The 21,367-nt window shown below is 43.3% G+C and overlaps 1 protein-coding gene across 1 annotated transcript in view; it reads left to right on the top strand.

The window, feature by feature from the left end:
- Positions 1-645: 645 nt before the first annotated feature.
- Positions 646-21,367, top strand: part of LOC122935437 (kinesin-like protein KIF28P) — a 213,268-nt gene continuing 192,546 nt past the window's right edge. The window contains exons 1-2 of the mRNA XM_044291204.1: positions 646-843; positions 5,425-5,631. Of these exons, the coding sequence (XP_044147139.1) occupies positions 646-843; positions 5,425-5,631 (405 nt within the window). The remainder of the gene's footprint in view (positions 844-5,424; positions 5,632-21,367) is intronic.

Raw genomic sequence — 21,367 nt, 5'->3', positions numbered from 1 at the left:
ATTAAAATTAGGGCTATTCACTTTAGAAAGAAGACGACTGAGGGGAGATCTAATTAATATGTATAAATATTTCAGGGGTCAGTACAGAGATCTATCCCATCAGCTATTTATCCCCAGGACTGTGACTGTGACAAGGGGACATCCTCTGCGTCTGGAGGAAAGGTTTGTACACAAACATAGAAAAGGATTCTTTACGGTAAGAGCAGTGAGACTATGGAACTCTCTGCCTGAGGAGGTGGTGATGGTGAGTAGAATAAAGGAATTCAAGAGGGGCCTGGATGTATTTCTGGAGCACAATAATATTACAGGCTATAGCTTCTAGAGAGGGGTCGTTGATCCAGGGAGTTATTCTGATTGGAGTCGGGAAGGAATTTTTTATTCCCCTAAAGTGGGGAAAATTGGCTTCTACCTCACAGGTTTTTTTTTTTCCTTCCTCTGGATCAACTTGCAGGATAACAGCCCGAACTGGATGGACAAATGTCTTTTTTCGGCCTTATGTACTATGTTACTATGTTACCCTAGAGCAGCACACTATCTATAGTTAATTTTGCTTTCCTCTAGATGATTTGCATTTTTTATGGTGCCTCCATGGCAGATGTGGACAAAGGCTGGACATGGTTTATGTGATTAAATATTTGTATTTGCATGCAGAGAGAGAAGGAAGCAGGAAGCAGATGTATTATTTCCATGAGAGACAACTGTACAACCATTTATGACCCACGGAATCCAGGGCATGAAAAAACATTTAAATTTGATCTTGCCTACTGGTCGCATGATGGATTTTTGAAGAATAAAGGTGGCACATTAGTTCCAATTGATACACAAAACAGATACGCTGACCAGGTAGTCACATTTTCTTTCTTTTTTATTCAGACATGATTGTGTTTCTTCGCCAGTCATGGTTTTGTTTAACTATTATTGTGTTGATTTTCTTTGAGGAGAATGCAGATTAATGGAATTAATTTATTAAACAGAAATACGCCTATATTAGGCATATTTCTGCCGCAGATTGTGGCGCAAAGGTTCTTTTATCTCGCAATCTGAGACTTCTCCCTGCTCATGCCAGGTCTAAAAAAGTGGGAGTGGTGTGGGGGCGGGCCGGTAGGCCCTTCTCATTTACCCTTTTCTATGCCTGTTTTAGGTGTAGAAAAAGGTCTAAATGTAATACAGCTAGGAAGCTGTCTTACATTTACAAGCAGCGGTGGATCATGAAGAGGCCTGCACCCCTTCATAACTCCAGAAGATCTACCACCAGGTATAGGGCTTATTAAGACCGGTATTTTAGAATAAATGTTACCCCATGTGTTTGTGTACAGAACAGTAGTGCAGGTTACTTTTTCCATTTAGAACATTTGATTAAGTATATCTAAACCTGCACCACTGTTCATCCAAGGGTACAGCTACACAGCGACATGTGTAGCAGAAAAATCACGTGACACAAAAATATGTGCAACTTGTATGGAACTTGCTGGTGCGTGACTATGTATTTTTTTGTGACTGCCACATAGCATTGCGCGCTTTTGACATGCCGCTGTGTGGCTGTACCTTTAAGATCTGACCACATGTGTTATTTCCAGTGATCTGCAGCACTCTTCACATCTGTGTTGTGGCCTTCCATGTAGATTTCTTCTTTTTGATGGGTGTGACAGTCACGTACACTACACACAGGGGGGAGGATATTGACCACTGCGCTCCACCCTCACCCCTGGCCCCGCCTACTTGCCTCGCAAGTCCTAATGACAGGGGACAACTAGACGGCAGTCCCTAACTTAGGATACGTGCTGGGAGACAGACAAGACAAATAACTGAATGTGAACGGACTGGGTCAATACCTAGAGAGCTACGCAGTACTAAGGAATGAGCAGAGAATAGTCAGGAAAAGCTGAGGTCAAATACCAGGAGAGAAACGAAGTACCAGAGGAGTCCGCAAAGAATCATCAGGTGGAAGCCGGGGTCAGGTTACCAGGAGAGATTCGCAGTACAGGAGGAGCAGGCAAAGGATCGTCAGGGAACAGGATCAGGTAGTATTCAGTAGTCCAACAAAATGCCAGTAACCTAGAATTAACAGGCAACCTGTGGCCAGCAGGCTGCCTGTATTTATAGTGGGGTCTGAGGGTCATGTGACGTGGCCAGCGTCACATGACCGACAGACAGACAAGTCAAGCACAGAGTGATCAGCTCGGCGCTGAAGGCAGACCTAGGAACAGGGAGCCTCCCAGCTAGCAAAGCCGCCCTGGGAACAAGGCCAAACACAGAGCCTCGCTCCTGAAGCTAAGCAGCAGGTCTGCGGCTGATGGGAGACCGAGTGCGCCCTTGGCGCCTCGTGACAATGGGGCAAAAGAGCCCAACATGCAGTGGTATTTTACCCATCCAAGAAACATATCTCATTGTGAGGCAATGTAGTCTTCAGATTACAGGGAATCAAAAGACAGACTTGCATCTTTTATGCTACTTTCACATTAGTGGCAGCCTTCTCCAGCAGGCTGTTCTGGTGGGGGAACAGCCAGCTGGATCTGTGCACCATGCCGCTGGAAGTCCGCTCCGGCCCCATTCACTATAATGCACAGCAAACATGCCGAGAGGCGGCCAGAATAAAACTACGACATGCACCATACTTGAGCAGTGTGAGATTGATGAAGTGTTAACATAATCAGCAGCCATTTTTATACAGGAGCTCCATGCAGTCCAAGTACACTGCTTTGTCTGATGAGGGGATGTAGAACTTTTGATAAAAACTTTTAATAAGTCCATATTAGTTCATTGCATTTAGTGACCATTCCTACATATTGTTTAAAATAAACTTAGTGTCCAACCCCTTTAATACTGGATGGTCTAGGACAAAAGAGTGGTTAATATTTTATTCCCTAGTGGTCGGGTGGGGTTATCGGGTGGTCTGGCCTGGTTATTACCTGGTGCAAAAAAAATACTGCAATAGATAATTATTACAGTGTATTATACCAACGATCAACATACTGCAAGTTCATAGTCCCCAAGTGAGTGAAAAAATAATAATATATATTTATACATTTTTATTTTATTTTAATAAAGAATACAAATTTTAAGTTAAACAATGCCCCCAATCACTAATTGGGGGGGGGGGGGGGGGATAAAAAAATAAAATATACTACACATGATTGGTATCGCCTCATCCATAACAACCCAATATATAAAATTATCATGTTAAATATCCCACAATAAAAGCTGTAAAAAATGAAAATAAAAAGCAATAGTCACCTCCCAAGAAAAGGCATAAAAAGTTATTAAACTTTTACCCCATTTTACCCCAAATGGAACCAATAAACACTACAGCCTGTCCTACAAAATACAAGCCCTCATATGGCTGGCTCAATAGAAAAATAAAAAAAGTTATGAATTATGTTTTAGAATATAGCAATAAAAATTAAAAACAATTTTAATAAAGGGTGATTTTGTGATGCAAAACTAGTAAAACACAAAAATATATAAATTTTGTTTAGTTGTAATCATATCAACAAGAAGAATAAAGTTACTATATTATTTATCCCACATGGTGAACCCCATGAAATATGAAAATAATTCACAGAATTGCTAGAATTTGGCCACCTCACCTTCCAAAAAAAGTAATAAAAAGTGATTAGTAGGTCATATGTACACCAAAAGGGTACCTATGGAAACTACTCACATGGCTGCTTCAATAGTGTATTGGCTGAAAACTGAAAATCTGCAAAGAAAAAAATTGTGTTGAATTATATATTGAGTTATTTTTGAAACATGTAAAGGGGTAACAAACTTCAGGACAGCGATACAGATGGCTGTGCTGCAGGGCAGGTGAGAGGCGTCTCCCTTCCCCGTTCCTCTGATAGGCTCTGATAGCCTATCAGAGGCCGGTGCAGGAGGCGCAATGACGTCATGAGCTATACAGCACGGAACATAGGCTGGAAGAGGCCTGCATCGACAGCCTCATGAAGGTAAGTATTAGTGTTTATTTTTTTTATATGGCACACAATGCAGGAGAGGAGCACTATGGGGGCATCTAGGGCACTCTTTACTGGCATATAATTGGGGGCCACTATATGGGTACAAAAGTAATTTATATGGGGGCACTATGGGAGCATCTAGGGCACTCCTTACTGGCACATTATTTGGGGCACAAAAGTAGTATTTTATATGGGGGCATATAGGGGCACTCCTTACTGGCATATTATTAGGGGGCACTATGTAGGCACAAAAGTGGTATTTTATATGGGGGCACTGTGGGGGCATCTAGAGACACTTCTTACTGGCACATTATTTGGAGGGCACTATGTGGGCACAAAAGTTGTATTTTATATGGGGACATCTAGGGGCGCTCATGGCACATTATTGGGGGGCACTATGTGGGCACAGCGGTATTTTATATGGAGGGCATTTAGGGGCACTGCTTACTGGTACTTTATTGGGGGCACTGTGGAGGGCACAAAAGTGGTATTTTATATGGGGAAGGGGAAAGAGGAGCGCTATAAGGGCATCTACTGGGTGCACTAAGACAGGGTATTTTATACTGTGAAATTATGGGGGACACTGAGGGCATCAACTGGAGCACTATATAAGGGCATTTTATACTGGTGCATTATGGGGGCACTATGGGGAAGGGGGAGAGGAGCACTATGGGTGCATTATATAGGGGTATTTTATACTGGCACACATTATGGGTGCATTATGGGGACATTAGCTCAAGTGGGGGCAGTAAAAGGGGGTATTTTTTGCACTGGCACACATTATAAGGGGGCATTTTCTGTACTGGCGCTCATTTTAAGGGGGTATTTTTTTACTGTCACATTATAAGGAGAATTATTACTACTGGGGGGCATTTTGGTAGGCTTTATTACAACCTGTGGGGAACATCATTTCTAGTGGGGCACTATGGGAGCATTATTACTTCTGGGGCACAGTGGGGACATTTTGGGGTGACTGTAGGGGCAGTATTACTACCAAGTGTGCTCTGGCAGAGAATTATTAGTTGGGACTTTTGGGAGCACTTTTACCACGGGGGCACCCTGGGTTTACCTGTTTCTGCAGTATAGTATTGGGGAGCACAGCAGCATAGTATCGGGGGTGGTAGGATGATTTGTCCAAAAGGTGGAAGGATGATGGAAAAGTAGTAAACTAAGATGTTTTTTTGTCAAACTGCAGAGATGAGAGATGGCTGAAAGAAATCATCTTTACTGATGAGGAAACATGAAGAAAACATCTACATCAGAGGAGACATCACTGGATATAAGAGGTATGGGGCGCTGTATTACCCTGTATGTTCTGTAGTGATATATATAATGTTAGGAGGGAAGGGGTTAGGTTGAGAATTTGGTATGGGGGGGGGGGGGGGTGCTGTTTCAATTTTTGCCTCAGGCAGCAGAAAGGCTAGGTGCACCCCTGTTGACCATATTGTTATCTTTCAATTTTCTTTAGAAAAGAGTATTCTGTGATCTTGGCCAGGGGATGTTGGATAATGCTTGGCAAGGTTACAATGCTACCTTACTAGCTTATGGACAGACTGGCTCCGGAAAGAGTTTCTCTATGATTGGATATGGAGCTAATCGTGGCCTAATTCCAATTATCTGTGAGGAGCTGTTCAGAGTAATTGAAAAGAAAAAAGATGATACCAAAAGCTTTCAGGTCAGTATAAAGTATGTATATAAAGTACTGTGAAAAACTTTTAGGCAGGTGAGGGATAAATGCAAAGTAAGAATGCTTTAAAAATAGAAGTGTTAACAGTTTATTTTTTATCAATTAACAAAAAGCGAGAAAGAGAAATCTAAATGAAATCAATATTTGGTGTGACCACCCTTTCCCTTCAAAACAATTCTTCTAGGTACACTTGCACATATTTTTTGAAGGAATCCATCAGGAAGATTGTTCCAAACATCTTAGAGAACTAACCACAGATATTCTGTAGGCTTGCTCAAATCCTTCTGCCTTTTTCCTGTATTCTCAGACAGACTTGATGATGATGATGATAGAGATCAGGCCTCTGTGGGGGCTATATAATCACTTGTTCTTCTTTACGCTGAAGATTTCATAATTACATCAGCTGTATGTTTGGGAACATTGTCCTGCTGCAGAATAAACTTGTAGCCAGTCAAGCCCCTCCTTGATGTTATTACATGATGGATACGTTTCTGCCTGGATTTCTCAACATTAAGGGCATAATTAATCATGACCAAATCTATTTGTTGAAATGCAGCCCCAAACTTGCAAGGAACCTCCACCATGCTTCATTGTTTCCTGCAGACACATTATTGTACCTCTCTTCAGGGAAAGACTGTAAACTTAGTGGCTCTGTCATGTGCCTCATCATAAATTAGAGGCATCCATCGACAGTGCAAAGAATATCAAGACCAGCTCAGAAAGCGTCAGTCTTAATAAAAATCCCCCTAAATTGCAGCAAATGAATTTGGAGATTTGATCAGGATTAATAGTGTCATCAAAACTGAGAGATAACAGAAACAGACAGATAATTATGCATCATACAATATACCATAATCAGGGAGGTGTCTGATTGGCTCCAAATTTATTCTGAAGCAGGGAAGTGACCACAAACATCAACCAATGTTATTGGGAACTACATTCCGTGTACAGAAGAACAAGGAGTCCTGGTAGTGATGATATGGCCCGCACAGAGCCCTGATCTCAATGTCAGAAAGTATGACTAGGATTACATAGAGAGTGAGAAGGATTTTAGTAACACTACATCCACAGAAGATCTGTGGTTACTTCTCAGACCCATAAATCACTGTGATAGGTGCATCACAATGATATGCAACTAACAACACTGGCTAATCCCTCAAGCTGATGTTAAGAACTGAGACTTTAGCCTATGTATTCCAGTCAGGAACACATTGGAGCCCTTTTGCACCACCGTCAAGGTATCTCAGCGTGGCATGGGTTCCTACCACTGAACTACCTACGGAATTGTGAACACGGTCTGAGAGGTGCTAAGATACAACTTACAGCCAAGCTCCCACATACCTCTATAATGAGATCACTCAGGCAGTGGGAGAGATGATAAGGCTGTAAGCCCCACCTATAACAGGTTACTTCTGCGACCCCCAAATCAGACACCCTATCTTCATCACACCTCAGAGCAGACGCTCAATCTTCATCAGATCCCGAATCCTCATCACACCTCAGATCAGACCCCCATTCCTGATCAGACCTCAGATCAGATCTCCATTCCTTATCAGACCTCAGATCAGACCCCTCTTGACCAGCTCTATTCAAACTCCTCCTCACTGCAGTTATTCAGTGGGGTAGATCCTGGTGCTCAGGCCCCCACTGTAGTGACCAGTAGGAACCCTAACAGAAGGTCCCCCAGCCATTAGACGTTCACCACCTCAGGGTCTAGTGAGGGCAAGCAGTATCTACCACTGGAGAGGAGTTGAGGAGGCAGCAGAGTTGCCAGTATCAAGACCAGCCAGGTGCTAGGATCCCTGTAAAGAGCACGGGACGGTACAAATTGTGTGGCAAGTGCAGATTGTGCAGTACTGTGTGATGAAGTGGATTAAAACTGCAGAACTTCCATCTTTATTGCTACTCTGAGGAGACAAGAATCAGAGTGCCAATTTAGTTAAGTGCTACATAAGTCAGTGGGAGGGCGAGTGTAGATTTTTTTAAAGCCGTGTTTTATTTGGCCAATGCCATTGTAGCAGAGATTTCTCAAAACTGGTGTAAAGGAAAACTGGCTTAGTTGCCCCTAGCAACCAATCAGACTCCACCTTTCATTTTCCCAAGGAGCTCTGAAAACTGAAAGGTGGAATCTGATTGGACAAGTAAGCCAGTTTTCCTTTAAACCCATTTTGATAACTCTCCCCTTGTGTCTTTTCTGAGAGACTTTGAAAACACTAGGCCGGTTGCCGTCTTGTAGCCTCCAAGCACTAAGGGCTCATACACACAACCATATGTATTTTGCAGTCCGCAAAAAACGGATCCGCCCAAATTATGGATAACTTCCGTGTGCATTCCATATTTTGTGGAACTAAACAGCTGGCCCCTAATAGAACATGTGCGTAATACGGATAATAATAGGACATATTCTATTTTTTTGCGGAAGGGAAATATGGACATACAGACACGAAATGCACACGGAGTAACTTCCGTTTTTTCCTGACCCATTGAAATGAATGGTTCTGCATACGGTCCGGGAAAAAAATGTAATGAACACGGAAAGAAAATGCGTTGGTTTGCATGAGCTCTAAAGCCTCATGCAGATGAACATATTTTCTTTCTGTGTCCGTTCCATCTTTTTTGCAGACCATATACAGAACCATTCATTTCAATGGGTCCACAGAAAAAAACTGAAGTTATTCCATGTGCATTCCGTTTCCGTATTTCCGTTCTGCAAAAAAATAGAACAGGTCTTATTATTGTCCGCATTACTGACAAGGGTAGTACTATTCTATTAGGGGCCAGCTGTTCCGTTCCGTAAAATACGGAATGCACATGGACGTCATCCGTATTTTTTGCGTATCTGTTTTTTGTGGACCGCAAAATACATACGGTCATGTGCATGAGGCCTAAGTCTGTTGCTTATTAGTATACAGATGTAAATGCTAAGCTTGTTGCCAATCTGAGACCAACAAAACTGCTTTGTTTGCATTGCTCCCTTGTCCTATTGTTTCTTTTTCCATCAAACAGTGGAGAGATCTGAAAGATCTTGCAATAAGGTCTGACCTCCTTACCTGGGGATAAGTGATAAATGTCCATTACTAACATTAGGCATGTTAGTAATGAATGCAGGTAGCTAAAGATGGAGATATCCAGAGTGGCTTATATGAATAACGCTTAATCACTTTTACCTTAAAAATTTACAACTTGAGTGCCCTTAAATGGAATGTCCTGGATTGCTTTATTTATTTATTTTTTTCCATTTCAACCACCATGACGGCTACAGATTAGATTGACCCCTTGACCTCTGTAGGAGCAGGAATACACAGAGATAGAGAGTTTAAGGGTACTTTCACAGTAGAGTTAAAGTTTTCCAGTATTGAGTTCCATCATAGGGGCTCAATACCAGAAAAAAGCGCATCAGTTTTGTCCTAATGCATTCTTAATGGAAAGCATTCCGTTCAGTATGCATCCGGATGTCTTCCGTTCCATCCCTTTTACAGTATTTGGCAGGAGAAAATACTGCAGCATGCTGCTGTATTTTCTCCGGCAAAAATTCCAGAACACTAGCCGGAATGCCAGATTCCATTGAAATGTGTTAATGCCGGATCCGGTACCAAGTGTTCAGAAAATTGCTGCATTGACGCATGCACAGACCTTTAAAAATGTAAAAAAAAATATATACTGGATCAGTTTTTCCGGATGACACCAGAGAGACGGATCCGGTATTTCAATGCATTTGTCAGACGGATCCGGAAACAAATGGTATCCGTTTGCATATGGATTTCCGGATCCGGCAGGCAGTTACGGCAACGGATTCTTCTAACGCTAGTGTGAAAGTAAACTAAAAGCCCCTACCCACACTCACCCGTCAGTGTTTTCCTGTCCCTACAGGAGCAGTGCACAGAGAGGCCTCCCTAATGGGAGGTGAATAGTTTTTCTCGTCTTATTTAGTGATAACAAACTAGAATGGCTTACCAATCTTCAGCCCTCCCACAGCTTATGCTAAAGCTGGGAAGAAAAGATCAGAGTGATTCTCTTCCCTATGTTGAGGGGCCTGTTTTCCCACATCGCTGTACAGTCTCCATACCCTCTTGTGAGGAAGCAGACCTGCCGGAACGGGACGCCATATTACGAATAGGGGGCATAGCCGGTCTCGCCGCTTGGTTTTCCGGCGACGTCCGGAGGGGGCGGAGCTTGGAGATGCGTCATTATTCTGGACCCTGCCTAATGACGTTAGACGCCACACCAAGTGAAAAGAAGCGCGACGATTCAGTGAATATCGTCTCCCCTGACCCTAGCAAACATTTCAGCTCCTGAAGCTCGCGGGACCCGCATGGACTACGCAGATCCGCCTTCAGCTACTCCAGCAGTGAGTTCCCCTGAGGGGAATCTGCGAATATCTGTCTGTTTTGAATTTTTCTATTGGTTTGATACCTGGTTGCTCTTCTTTCCTCAGGGATCAAAAAAGGGATTAAAAGAACAAGCAATACAGATCACGACAGACGTAAGCGCTGTGGCTTGGGGAGCAAAAGTAGCTTCCTCAAACTGGCAGGGGAGGTGGCCAGAAGAAATCAAATAAAAAATCCTGAAATTACACAGAGTTATGAGCGGTCTGGGAAACTCTAAAACTAAATCAATGTCTGTTAAGCAAAAAACATCTAAAAATATTTTCAGACAACACAACAGCAGTCGCTTATTTAAAACATCATCTCAAAGGATCAGAAAATTTTGAGGCAGATTTCCTGAGCAGAAAGACCCTGGACCCGGGGGAGTGGTCCTTAAATCCCAGGATCTTTCAGAAGATATCAACCAGGTGGGGAGTGCTGCAAATTGACCTATTTGCCTCAAAAAGAATTGCAAAGATCAAATGTTTTTGTTACTTAAATCCCAGAGAAAAGCCATGGGCAATAGACACTTTCTCAATAAAATGGACATGGAATCTAGCATACGCCTTCCCTCCTTAAGCATTAATTCCTCACGTTCTACATAAGATTCTAACAGACCCTGTAACAGTGATATTGATAACCCCCTATTGGCCCAAGAGAATCTGGTTCCCCATTCTAAAGAAAATAGCGCTGGAGATCCCCTGGCAGATACTGTTTCAGGAGGAAATTCTTTCGCAGGGGCCAATTCTCCATCAAAATCCAGACCTTTTCGAACTATCAGCCTGGATCCTAAGGGTGAGATCTTAAGAAGTAAGGTGCTTTCAAATAAAGTTATTCATACTTTAAAAGCCAGTAGAAAGAAGGTTACCTCAGCCATCTACTTAAAAATCTGGCAAAAGTACTGTACTTGGTTGGGGGTAGTCTCTCCAAATCTGTCTTTGCCATGCATTCAAAATATTTTAGAATTCCTTCAAAGAGGGCTAGACTTAGGCTGAGTACTTTAAAAGTACAGATATTCGCCCTAGGAGCTTTCTACGATACAAATCTAGCTGACCATAGATGGATTAGAGGATTCATAAGAGCAGCATCCAGACTTAGGCCATTATTAACATAGTAACATAGTACATAAGGCCAAAAAAAGACATCTGTCCATCCAGTTCGGCCTGCCATCCTGCAAGTTGACCCAGAGGAAGAAAAAAAAAAACCCTGTGAGGTGGAAGCCAATTTTCCCCACTTTAGGGGAATAAAAAATTCCTTCCCGACTCCAATCAGGCAACCAGAACAACTCCCCGGACCAATGACCCCTCTCTAGTAGCTATAGCTTGTAATAATATTACGCTCCAGAAATACATCCAGGCCCCTCTTGAATTCCTTTATTGTACTCACCATCACCACCTCCTCAGGCAGAGAGTTCCATAGCCTCACTGCTCTGACCGTAAAGAATCCTTTTCTATGTTTGTGTACAAACCTTCTTTCCTCCAGACGCAGAGGATGTCCCCTCGTCACAGTCCTGGGGATAAATAGATAATGGGAGAGATCTCTGTACTGACCCCTGATATATTTATACATATTATTTAGATCTCCCCTCAGTCGTCTTTTTTCTAAAGTGAATAGCCCTAATTTTAATAATCTTTCAGGGTACTGTAATTGCCCCATTCCAGTTATTATTTTAGATGCCCTCCTCTGGACCTTCTCCAGCTCTGCTATGTCTGCCTTGTTTACAGGAGCCCAGAACTGTACACAGTACTCCATGTGTGGTCTGACTAGCGATTAGCGATTTGTAAAGTGGTAGGACTATGTTCTTATCACGGGAATCTATGCCCCTTTTGATGCAACCCATTATCTTATTGACCTTGGCAGCAGCTGCCTGACACTGGTTTTTGCAGCTTAGTTTGCTGTTTACTAAAATTCCTAGATCCTTTTCCATGTCAGTGTTACCGAGTGTTTTACCATTTAGTATGTACTGGTGACTTGTATTTTCCTTCCCATGTGCATAACTTTACATTTATCAGTGTTAAACCTCATCTGCCACTTATCTGCCCAAGCCTCCAATCTATCCAGATCCCTCTGTAGTAGTATACTGTCCTCATCAGTGTAAATTACTTTACACAGTTTAGTGTCATCTGCGAAAATTGATACTTTACTATGCAAGCCTTCTACAAGATCATTAATAAATATATTGAAGAGAATTGGGCCCAATACTGACCCCTGAGGTACCCCACTAGTGACAGTGACCCAATCTGAATGTGTACCGTTAATAACTGAAAGGATCTGGACCTTTCTGGACCTCTACGACCCCCTTGGTTTGATGTCACTGACGTCAGGAGAGATGTTTCTCAGTTGGCAATAACAGACTCGCACACAGGCAATCACTGAGAAACACTCTAATTTTATTATGCTATAGCTTGGCCTCATATAGGCAACGGAAAAGTTTGCACAACAACAGCGTTAAACCAATCATAAATGATAAACATTGACGCCCATACAGATACCACTGGAACATCCCTTTTATGGGTATGTAATACGTCACATATAAGAACGTACGCAGTTGTGCCGAATGACCCATGACATTTGTTCTAATTCTGGGAGATTCCCAGAATCTGTCCTGAGACAGATAAGTGAACCTAACTCACAGTGGGGGAGGATGTGAAGTGCGTAGGTGAGATATTATAACAATTCTGTACGTCATAGGGAAGACAACATGGAGTCACATTTGCCTTCAATCCCCTCTTTAGAACCAAATTTCTTAGATAATATGGTTCTTACCCTTGCCCTTTTCCCTGTATACCACCAGATATTTTCTATATCCTTCATGTGAGTTGTCTTCAGGATTAGGCAGCAGAGTCTCATAAAATGACATATTTGATACTCCTTTCATTATCAGTTTCCATACACATGGTATGATACATGTTGCAACTATTGCTATTACTATAATAATTACCAGGATAATGATTCCCAACTGTACAAGTGCCTGTTTCCAGGTAGTGAACCAGTCAAAATACTGATCCCATGGGTGATTGATACCTGAGTTTCTTTTGAGCTCGATTGATAAATCCTCGAGTTCCTTTATTGCCAGTGTGACCTTACCATTAGGGCCGGTGTTGTTGGGTATGAACGTGCAGCAGGATGAGGGGTCTGACAATACCTTAATGTCAAAATGGAATCTGCCTGTAACTCTTCTGCTACACCCTGTAACGCATCCCTGGTGTAGTTTACAAACCTTTGTTGATTATAGTAAATATAGTTGATCCAGTCTACATTTTTGTTGATTGTTATGTGGGGAATTATGGATTCAAATCCTGCTGCCACCTGACCTCTGGCCTTGAATTCATCGGGGACCCCTCTTGGGACCCCGATTGCATCAATATACACGTGTGGGTCGAAGCTACCTTTTGGGAGGGCACGACGGTTGCATATATGTGTGTTGGTGTCTTTTTCATTTTCAGTGAAGATGTGTATGTTCATGATGGCTTTAGCAAGGGCACATTCACCTTTCCAGGAACCCTCTAGTCTAGATCTTATCTTACCATCCCCACAGATCCAATATACATCTCCAATCGAGTATACTTGATTCTGTGTGAGGGAGGTATCTGTTTCACTGTAAGTTGCACAGTATCCTTCAGTGAAATTACCCAGGGATCTTCCTTGATCTCCCCCTCTGTGGCAGGTATAGTTACCAGGATAGATATGTATACCTGCACCAGGGCGGGGAGTTTTTATGAGGAGTGGGTATTTTTGCTTCCATTCTTCACATGCAGACTAGTTACTAGATGAATTTGAGAAAAATTGCACAAAACATTCCTCAACACTAGAGGGCAATATTAAGGGCACAGTACCTAGGTGAGGCTTAGCAGTCCCACATATATAACAATTACTTTTATTTACTGAAGCTGTGCTGTACTTCATCCATTCTAACCATAGGTTAGTATCAGAGAACCCAGTTTCCACTGCCAGGGTATCCTCATAGGTAGGGTCAGAAATAGCCAGTATGTTTCCTAGGGACTGTATATGGGTTTTTAGAGGGTATGTCCATTCTGAGGATTGACACATCTCTTATTTCAAAGTGTTTGGTGACCAGTGAAATCTCTGCCCCCCCTATGTCTTGAAAGTACCATCCCAGCACGTAATCTCCTTCATCACCTTTGTTGGGGTTTACTATGTTTATAATTATTTTCATCTCAGACACCATCTTAGGGCATGCCTACCCTGTAGGATATAGGCTAACATCTGTGTGACAGTCCCCTCCGCTGATAATTGTCATTCTACTAATCAAGGATTTACCATTCTTATCCTTTCGATTAAGGGCATTCTGTGGTTTATACCCCCAGTCTTCTCCTGTATTCCATCCTACTGAACCCCAGTATGCGCATCTATTACCCCAATAAGGGTCAGTAATACAGATATAAGCCTGTCCATTCTTGTAGTGGTTGCCACATCTCGTGGAAGGACTGCACTTCATTATGCTGCACAAACAGAAGGAGTAAGTTGCAATGTGAGTACTGGAGGAATTGTACCAGAAGGTAGTGATTCCACCTTTCTGCGTTATAGCAACTTCAGCTTTGTTTTCCTGAGTCATTACGATCGTCAGTAATCCCATAGTCCAAGTGGACCATCTGTGCCATCTTCCAGAATTGAGGGAGTGCATCCTGGTGGAGGTCAGAGCTGTCTGCTCCCGTTAGTACCTCACTTTGTCCTTTTTCGAGGTCAGAGCTGTCTGCTCCCGTTACTACCTTACTTTGTCCTTTTTCAAGGTCAGAGCTGTCTGCTCCCATTACTACCTTACTTTGTCCTTTTTCGAGGTCAGAGCTGTCTGCTCCCGTTAGTACCTCCTTTTGGGGTGCCTCCTTTACCAGTTTCACTCTGGTGGCGTGGATCCAAGTAGTTGCTTCTTCCGTCAGTACTGCTGTGCGGGTCACGGCTACCACTGTAGTCGGTGGTCCGTAGGTGAAGTCTCCTGCGATTTTTCCTTTCTTTAATTTCTTTACCAGCATGATATCTCCCACTTGGAATGGGTGCGTTGGTTCCTGTGGAAGACAAGGAGATTTATAAGCAATTTTTTCCTCAATTTCACTTAGGGTTTTAATCAATCTGGTTACATATTCTTCTCTGATGAGGTCGAGGTCCGGTTCCTGCACTACCAGAGGGTTCTTTGCCCATGGTGTGGGAAAAGGTCTTCCCATAAGTATCTCAAATGGTGATATCCCCAGCTTTTTATTAGGGGTCATCCTGATCTCAGCTAAGACTATTGGCAGTATCTCTTTCCATTTCTCAAATGTGCCCCCTGTTGCCTTTCTCAATTTATCTTTTAGGGTTCTGTTCATGCGTTCCATAATGCCGGAGCTTTGTGGGTGGTATGGGATATGAAATTTCCATTCAACTTTAAGGAGTCTTGTCAGCTCCTTGTTTACCTTTGAGGTGAAAGCTGCCCCTTGGTCACATTCAATTACCAATGGACAGCCCCACCTTGGAATGATGTCACATGTCAGTATCCTTGCTACTGTTTTGGCATCTTCTGATCTTGTAGGGTAGACCTCTGGCCACCTTGAGAACATGTCAACTATGACCAAGGCGTATTCTTGTTTACCTTTCTGTCTAGGTATGTGTGTGAAGTCTACCTGCAGATGTGTAAAAGGAGTGGTGGGGTAATCAAGGTGTTGATGTGGGACTTTAGCATTGGTGTTTGGGTTGTTCCTCAAAGATGTGATACATCTTCCCACATAATCTGACACTAACTGTTTAATGCCTGTAATATAGAAATTCTGTGCTAGCAGCATGTGTGTTGTTTGAATGCTGTTGTGTCCTACTCCATGAAAATGTGCAATGAACAGAGGAGCGCTGTTTTGTGGTATGCATGGCTTCCCCTCCTTGCAGATTAATCCTGTCCTAGGATTCTTCTGCAAGATTGGATAACACCAATCGGCCATTTCATCGTCAGTAGCTGACGACTGGAGATCCACAAGCATCTGAGTTAACTCAAGTGAAGGAGGCACTAATTTCACCATTTGCAATGTGGCCGGGGCCATCAGTGCCGCCTTCTTGGCCTCCGCGTCTGCCAGGGCATTGCCTTGGGACACATGATCCTTACCACCAGTATGCGCTCTGCAGTGGACAATTGCAATCTGTGAGGGCAATCTTATGGCTTCTAAAAGTTGTATGACAAGTTGTGATTGTTAGACGTGCTTACCATCAGCTGCAATGAATCCTCTCCTTTGCCAAATGACCCTGTGGTCCCAGACCACGCCATGTGTGTACCTGCTGTCAGTGTAAATGGTGACTAGCTTGCCTTCATGTAGTATGCATGCTCTCGTGAGTGCAATTAATTCTGCCGCTTGTGCAGATTGGTATGTGATGGGTCTGGCTTCCAGGACAACATTGGGTAGCATAACAATAGCATATACTGCATGATAAGTGTTGTCATTTGGTCTGCTGCAGGATCCATCAACAAAAACATCAGGGGCCCCTTCTACTAGTACAGATTGTAAATCAGAGCGGGGTGATGTCTCATGTTGTATGGCGTGTATACAATCATGTGCCTCTGTCAAGTGATCCTCAGGTCCTTTAAGTCCTAATAGGGCATTCAAGATAGGTGCTGGACCTGAGATGTGTGTTGCGTATTTGATTTGGAGGGAGGGATTGCTGAGGAGTAGAATTTCATATCCAGACAGTCTCTGTGCGGACATGTGCTGTGTGTGTATGCCTTTGAGAAGGCCTACTACATCATGTGTGGTGTACAGGATAGTCTCATGTCCCATTGTGAGTGGCGTTGCAAGCTCAACCATCATAGCACAGGCTGCAAGAGATCTCAGACAGGCCGGCATTCCTTGGACGGATGCCGGAACCACCTTTGAGAAAAAAGCAAAAGGACGCAAATTGCCTCCGTGATATTGTGTCAGCACACCCGCCATGGTTTTACAATTTTGTCGAGCATATACGTGAAAGGTGAGTTTGTAGTCAGGGAGGCCTAAACCTGGACTTGTCATTAAAGAACATTTCAAATAATCAAATGCATTAAACATTTCCTTAGACCACCTGATGAGATCTGGCATGTCTGCCAGAGTGGCTTGTCTCATTACATTGTCATAGTAAGAGCAATCAGGAATCCATTGTCTGCAGTAGTTTATCATACCAAGGAAAGATAACAGTTCTTTCTTGGTGAGCGGTGAGACCAGGCCCGCAACAGACTGGACTTTTTCTGTGCTGATTCTCCTTTCTCCCTTTTTGAGAACAAAGCCCAAGTATTCAACCTGCTTTTTACACCATTGCATTTTCTTGCGTGACACCTTGTGTCCACATTCAGACAACCATTTCAACAAAGATAAACCATCTGTTACATTGGCCTCCTCTGACACACTGCACAATAACAAATCATCCACGTATTGCAAGAGCACAGAACCCTGGGGGGTGCCATGGTTTTAAACTGGCTTGGGGGACAATGCTGTACACTACAGGTGAATCAGCATATCCCTGGGGCATCCTGCACCAGGTGAGTTGTCGACCCTCACAGGAAAAAGCAAAAAGGAGTCTGGTCTGCTTGTCAACCGGGATAGAGAAGAAAGCATTTTTCAGGTCTATCACGCTGAAACAGACAGCATCTGCTGGGATGATTGAGAGCAGTTGTGTCACATCAGGTACAATGGGCGCAATAGGGATGATGAGACTATTAATTGCCCTTAAGTCTTGTACAAATCTTACCGTACCATCGGCCTTCGCCACCGGATTGATGGGTGTACTGTATGGTGAGACAGTGTCCTCTAGGACTCTGGTCTGTAGGAATTGCTGTATCATGGGTCTTAACCCTTCGATTTTCTCTTTCGATAGTGGGTATTGTTTTTGGTACACCGTGGTTGCGCCTGCTCTGAGTGTGGCCCTATATGGAGTACAGTCAATGAATCCTGTGTCATAGTCTCCAGATGACCACAGGTTAGGGTCAATGTTCTCCAATTCTTGTGACTCAAATGTGGTGAGTGTAGGAAAAAATTATGATAATGATGGTTTAGCAATAGGTATGAGATCTGATCGCACATCCAGTCCTCCCTGAGATGCAAAAACCTTGAGTTTCAACTTGCAGAACAAATCTCTACCTAAGAGGTTTACTGGACACTCAGGGATGATGCTGAAAGTGTGGTTAGTGATGTAATCTCCGTCTATAGTTTCAAGTGTCAGTGGGTCAGTTTTGTATGTTTTTGTAAGAACCCCATTGATTCCCATGGAAGGATCGGACTTTCTTAAAGGACCTTTGTAAAGATCCCTACACAGGACACTGGCTGTGGCTCCGCTATCTACCATGAAACCTACCTTTCTCCCCGCTACTGTTAAGAGAATGACAGGTGAGTCTTTCCAATGTTTTGTGATCTGTGTGAAAGTGGAGGTACCGTCCTCTGGGCAGCATCAGTGTTTATTTTGCTGGTTCCAGTCAATGGGAAACCTTGGGTTCCGGCTATCCCTTACCTGGGGCTGAGTGCCAGGGTTTGAGTAGCGCTGTTGTCTGGGCAACGGGCATCGTCTCGCCCAGTGTCCCTCTTTACCACATTTAAAACATGCAGTGGAACATGGTGTCTGCTGCTGCTCAGGAATTTGATTTGGGCTGTAAGGTTTCTGATGAGACTGGGGTGGAGCTCTGTTATCTTGACTATGATAGCCTCTGTTCCTGTTCCCCCATCCCCTCTTGTTTCTGTTGCTGGCATACCCATGAGTAGTTATAGATCTCTTTACCTCGAAACAGCCTGCTTCCTCTTTCTCATATAAATGCTTTTCAAAATCCGCAACGTCATCAGAAGTCCAGGAGGATACGTTCTGCTTCACGGTAAGCATCAAACTAGGCAATAGGTTGTTTACAAAGGTTGAGATAACCAAACTATCCTGGTTAGTCACTGTGAGACCTGCTTCGTGTTTCCAGAAGTCAGTAACTGACTCATTGTTCTTTTGTTTGCATGCTACAGCTATGAGGAGGGAGGACCTCTGTTTGAAAACCTCTTTCATGTGTTCCGTGAGTTCTTCCCACATCTTATTCCTGCCCTGTTCTGTGTTCAGGCTGTATGTAGTAGCATTGGGAGTTGTCTGAATGAGGCTAATGCTGGGTATTTTAACCCAATCCCACCCTGAGTGCATCCCTATTATACCATCCACTATCAGCTTCATATCCTCCTGTGTGTAATTTCTCCCCTTACATGCCCTTTTTAGATAGGCGCTAGTACCTAATGGTGCTGTAGTGGGTTTGGGACAATGTTTGATAATTCTATTGATGTCCTCTATTTCTATGGGTTTCTTCATTAACTGATCTCCTATTGTCATAAAGGGGAATGAATCCTTATGTCCCTTCTCATGTTCTTTACTCCTAGTGTGTTGAGCAACAGGGCTGGTTAACCTATCTTCCTCCCTTTGTGTTTTTGCAATTAAACTTGTGGTTTTGTGTACAACCTGTGGGGGAGGGGTAGGTGGGAGAGGTTGTGTTGATAAGCCACTAGGGGGTGATTTGTTGAACATAACAATTTTATCCCGAACACTGGGTGATTTTATTTGTGTGGACATTTTGTCCTCCTGTTGCTTCAGTGGAAGAATCAGGTTGTTGAAAGACAGACGCTGATATCTGTTCCACCAAGGACACAGGCAGGCGGGGTGCTGTGGGTACTGGTTGCAGGACAATATTGTGCCGGCATACATACATAATTCCTCTGGGTAGCCATCTTATATGCTTCTGGCATATGTAAAAAAACTGTGAACTCTCATCTTCCCGAAGCCTGGGTCACCTATGATATAGATGGACACTTTTATTACCACTACTCTGTGAGGCCGGCTATAAAAAGGTCATAAAGGCAATACCAGGCCCAGCTCATCCTGTCCTGTAAGATAAGATCAGCTCGCTGTCAAGCCTGGCTGGAGTGTGACGTCATTAATTTCCAGGTCTGGTTTGAGGAGAGCTAATAGCCCTTAATTAGCTCTGGGCATAAAACCAGTCCACTTTCATATTTCATTTATGAATCAACTTATGCCCTTTCTGACACCAGATCCAGGCTCTACAGAGTATTGTGGTTAATTGGGTATCAAATATGACTAGAGGATGTGATTCCGTAGCTGACCTATGGGTAGTAGCAGAACTACAGGTCCCAGCATTACTGTGTTTGGTCTCATTCTGTAGGTAAATAAATAAGGATCGCAAATATGTATTCTGTATAAAAATATGCCGATGTATCAAGGAGATACGAGCTTAAGTATAATCCTCATTGTAGGAACTGAACTTTGATGGGGTCATAAAACACTTGGGGGCCAATCCCTAAGCTTTACAGTCACTCTGCTGCCATTGGCTGACAGGAGTAAGTCTCCTGCCCATGGGAGAGTTCATAAAAATCCATGCACAAGGACAGAGGAGAGAGACCCATGGAACATCACGAGACACTTAATTGGACATTGACGGCATATCCCTGTATCAGAAGAACTTTGAGGGTCTCCCCTGATACATACTGAAAAGGGGTTTGCAAGGATTCAAAAAGGACATATGAATGACCATCTGAAACCCTCCAGAGAAACTAAGTATTCTTTCATCTTTTTCCCTTTCATTTGAACTGTCGTGATTATTTATATTGTTATTATTATTCGGTAGATTTATAGTCATTTTCATTAGACTTGTATGCACTGCTTTTTACCTCTTATTAAAGATTCTAAAATCTAAATAGCCAAGTCTTCCATATTCTAAGCTTCTGAACAACGTACCTTGCCTTTGAAGAGACGTTACCAGGTAGTTAGTTAAATTGCATTTAGGAATTGTAGCTGGGGGTGATTGACTGCGGTTGGTCAGTAAGTGATATCCGGTTCATCCACTGATCTGTGTGATAGTGAATGACCCGGATAGTCGGCTCGTGGACCGGGAACCCACGGGGTGGCAGTTACCGAAGTATAGTGGGGGGGGGGGGTGTTAGCCGAGTGGTAATACCCCGGTCACGTGAGGTCTCTGTGTGTGCGCAGACTCTGTCACAGACCACTACGTCACAGCTGTGGGATCCAGAGCAATCGGATCCATAGTTCGTGACAAATATGACCTGCAGCCAATATTTCCTCCTCTGAGAAAGAAGGGTAGAGCTTCTGAATGCTCGATTTCTTTTCAGTCACTGTGTGGTTTTTTGTTACACTCTGGGTTTTGTATGGCGGTGTTTTTTCTAGGATTTTTTTTCTTCCCTTTCTGAGGTCCGTCTCAAGATCGTGTTTATTTGAGTCATTGGGTAGCTTTTTAGGTGATTTGGCCTTTTTTGTGGGCCTATTATACCAATAACATGCTATTTCTAACCATTGTTCTCCTCCTTTTTGCATATATGTTGTGTCCCACTGTGGGTCTGGGTCAAAGTGTGGCCAGGCGACTTTGTCTCCCA

This window comes from Bufo gargarizans, chromosome 4, assembly GCF_014858855.1.
Source record: "Bufo gargarizans isolate SCDJY-AF-19 chromosome 4, ASM1485885v1, whole genome shotgun sequence".
In the NCBI taxonomy this organism is placed as follows: domain Eukaryota; kingdom Metazoa; phylum Chordata; class Amphibia; order Anura; family Bufonidae; genus Bufo; species Bufo gargarizans.
Note: the sequence above shows the minus strand (reverse complement) of the source record. Positions and strands in the feature narration are given on the sequence as shown.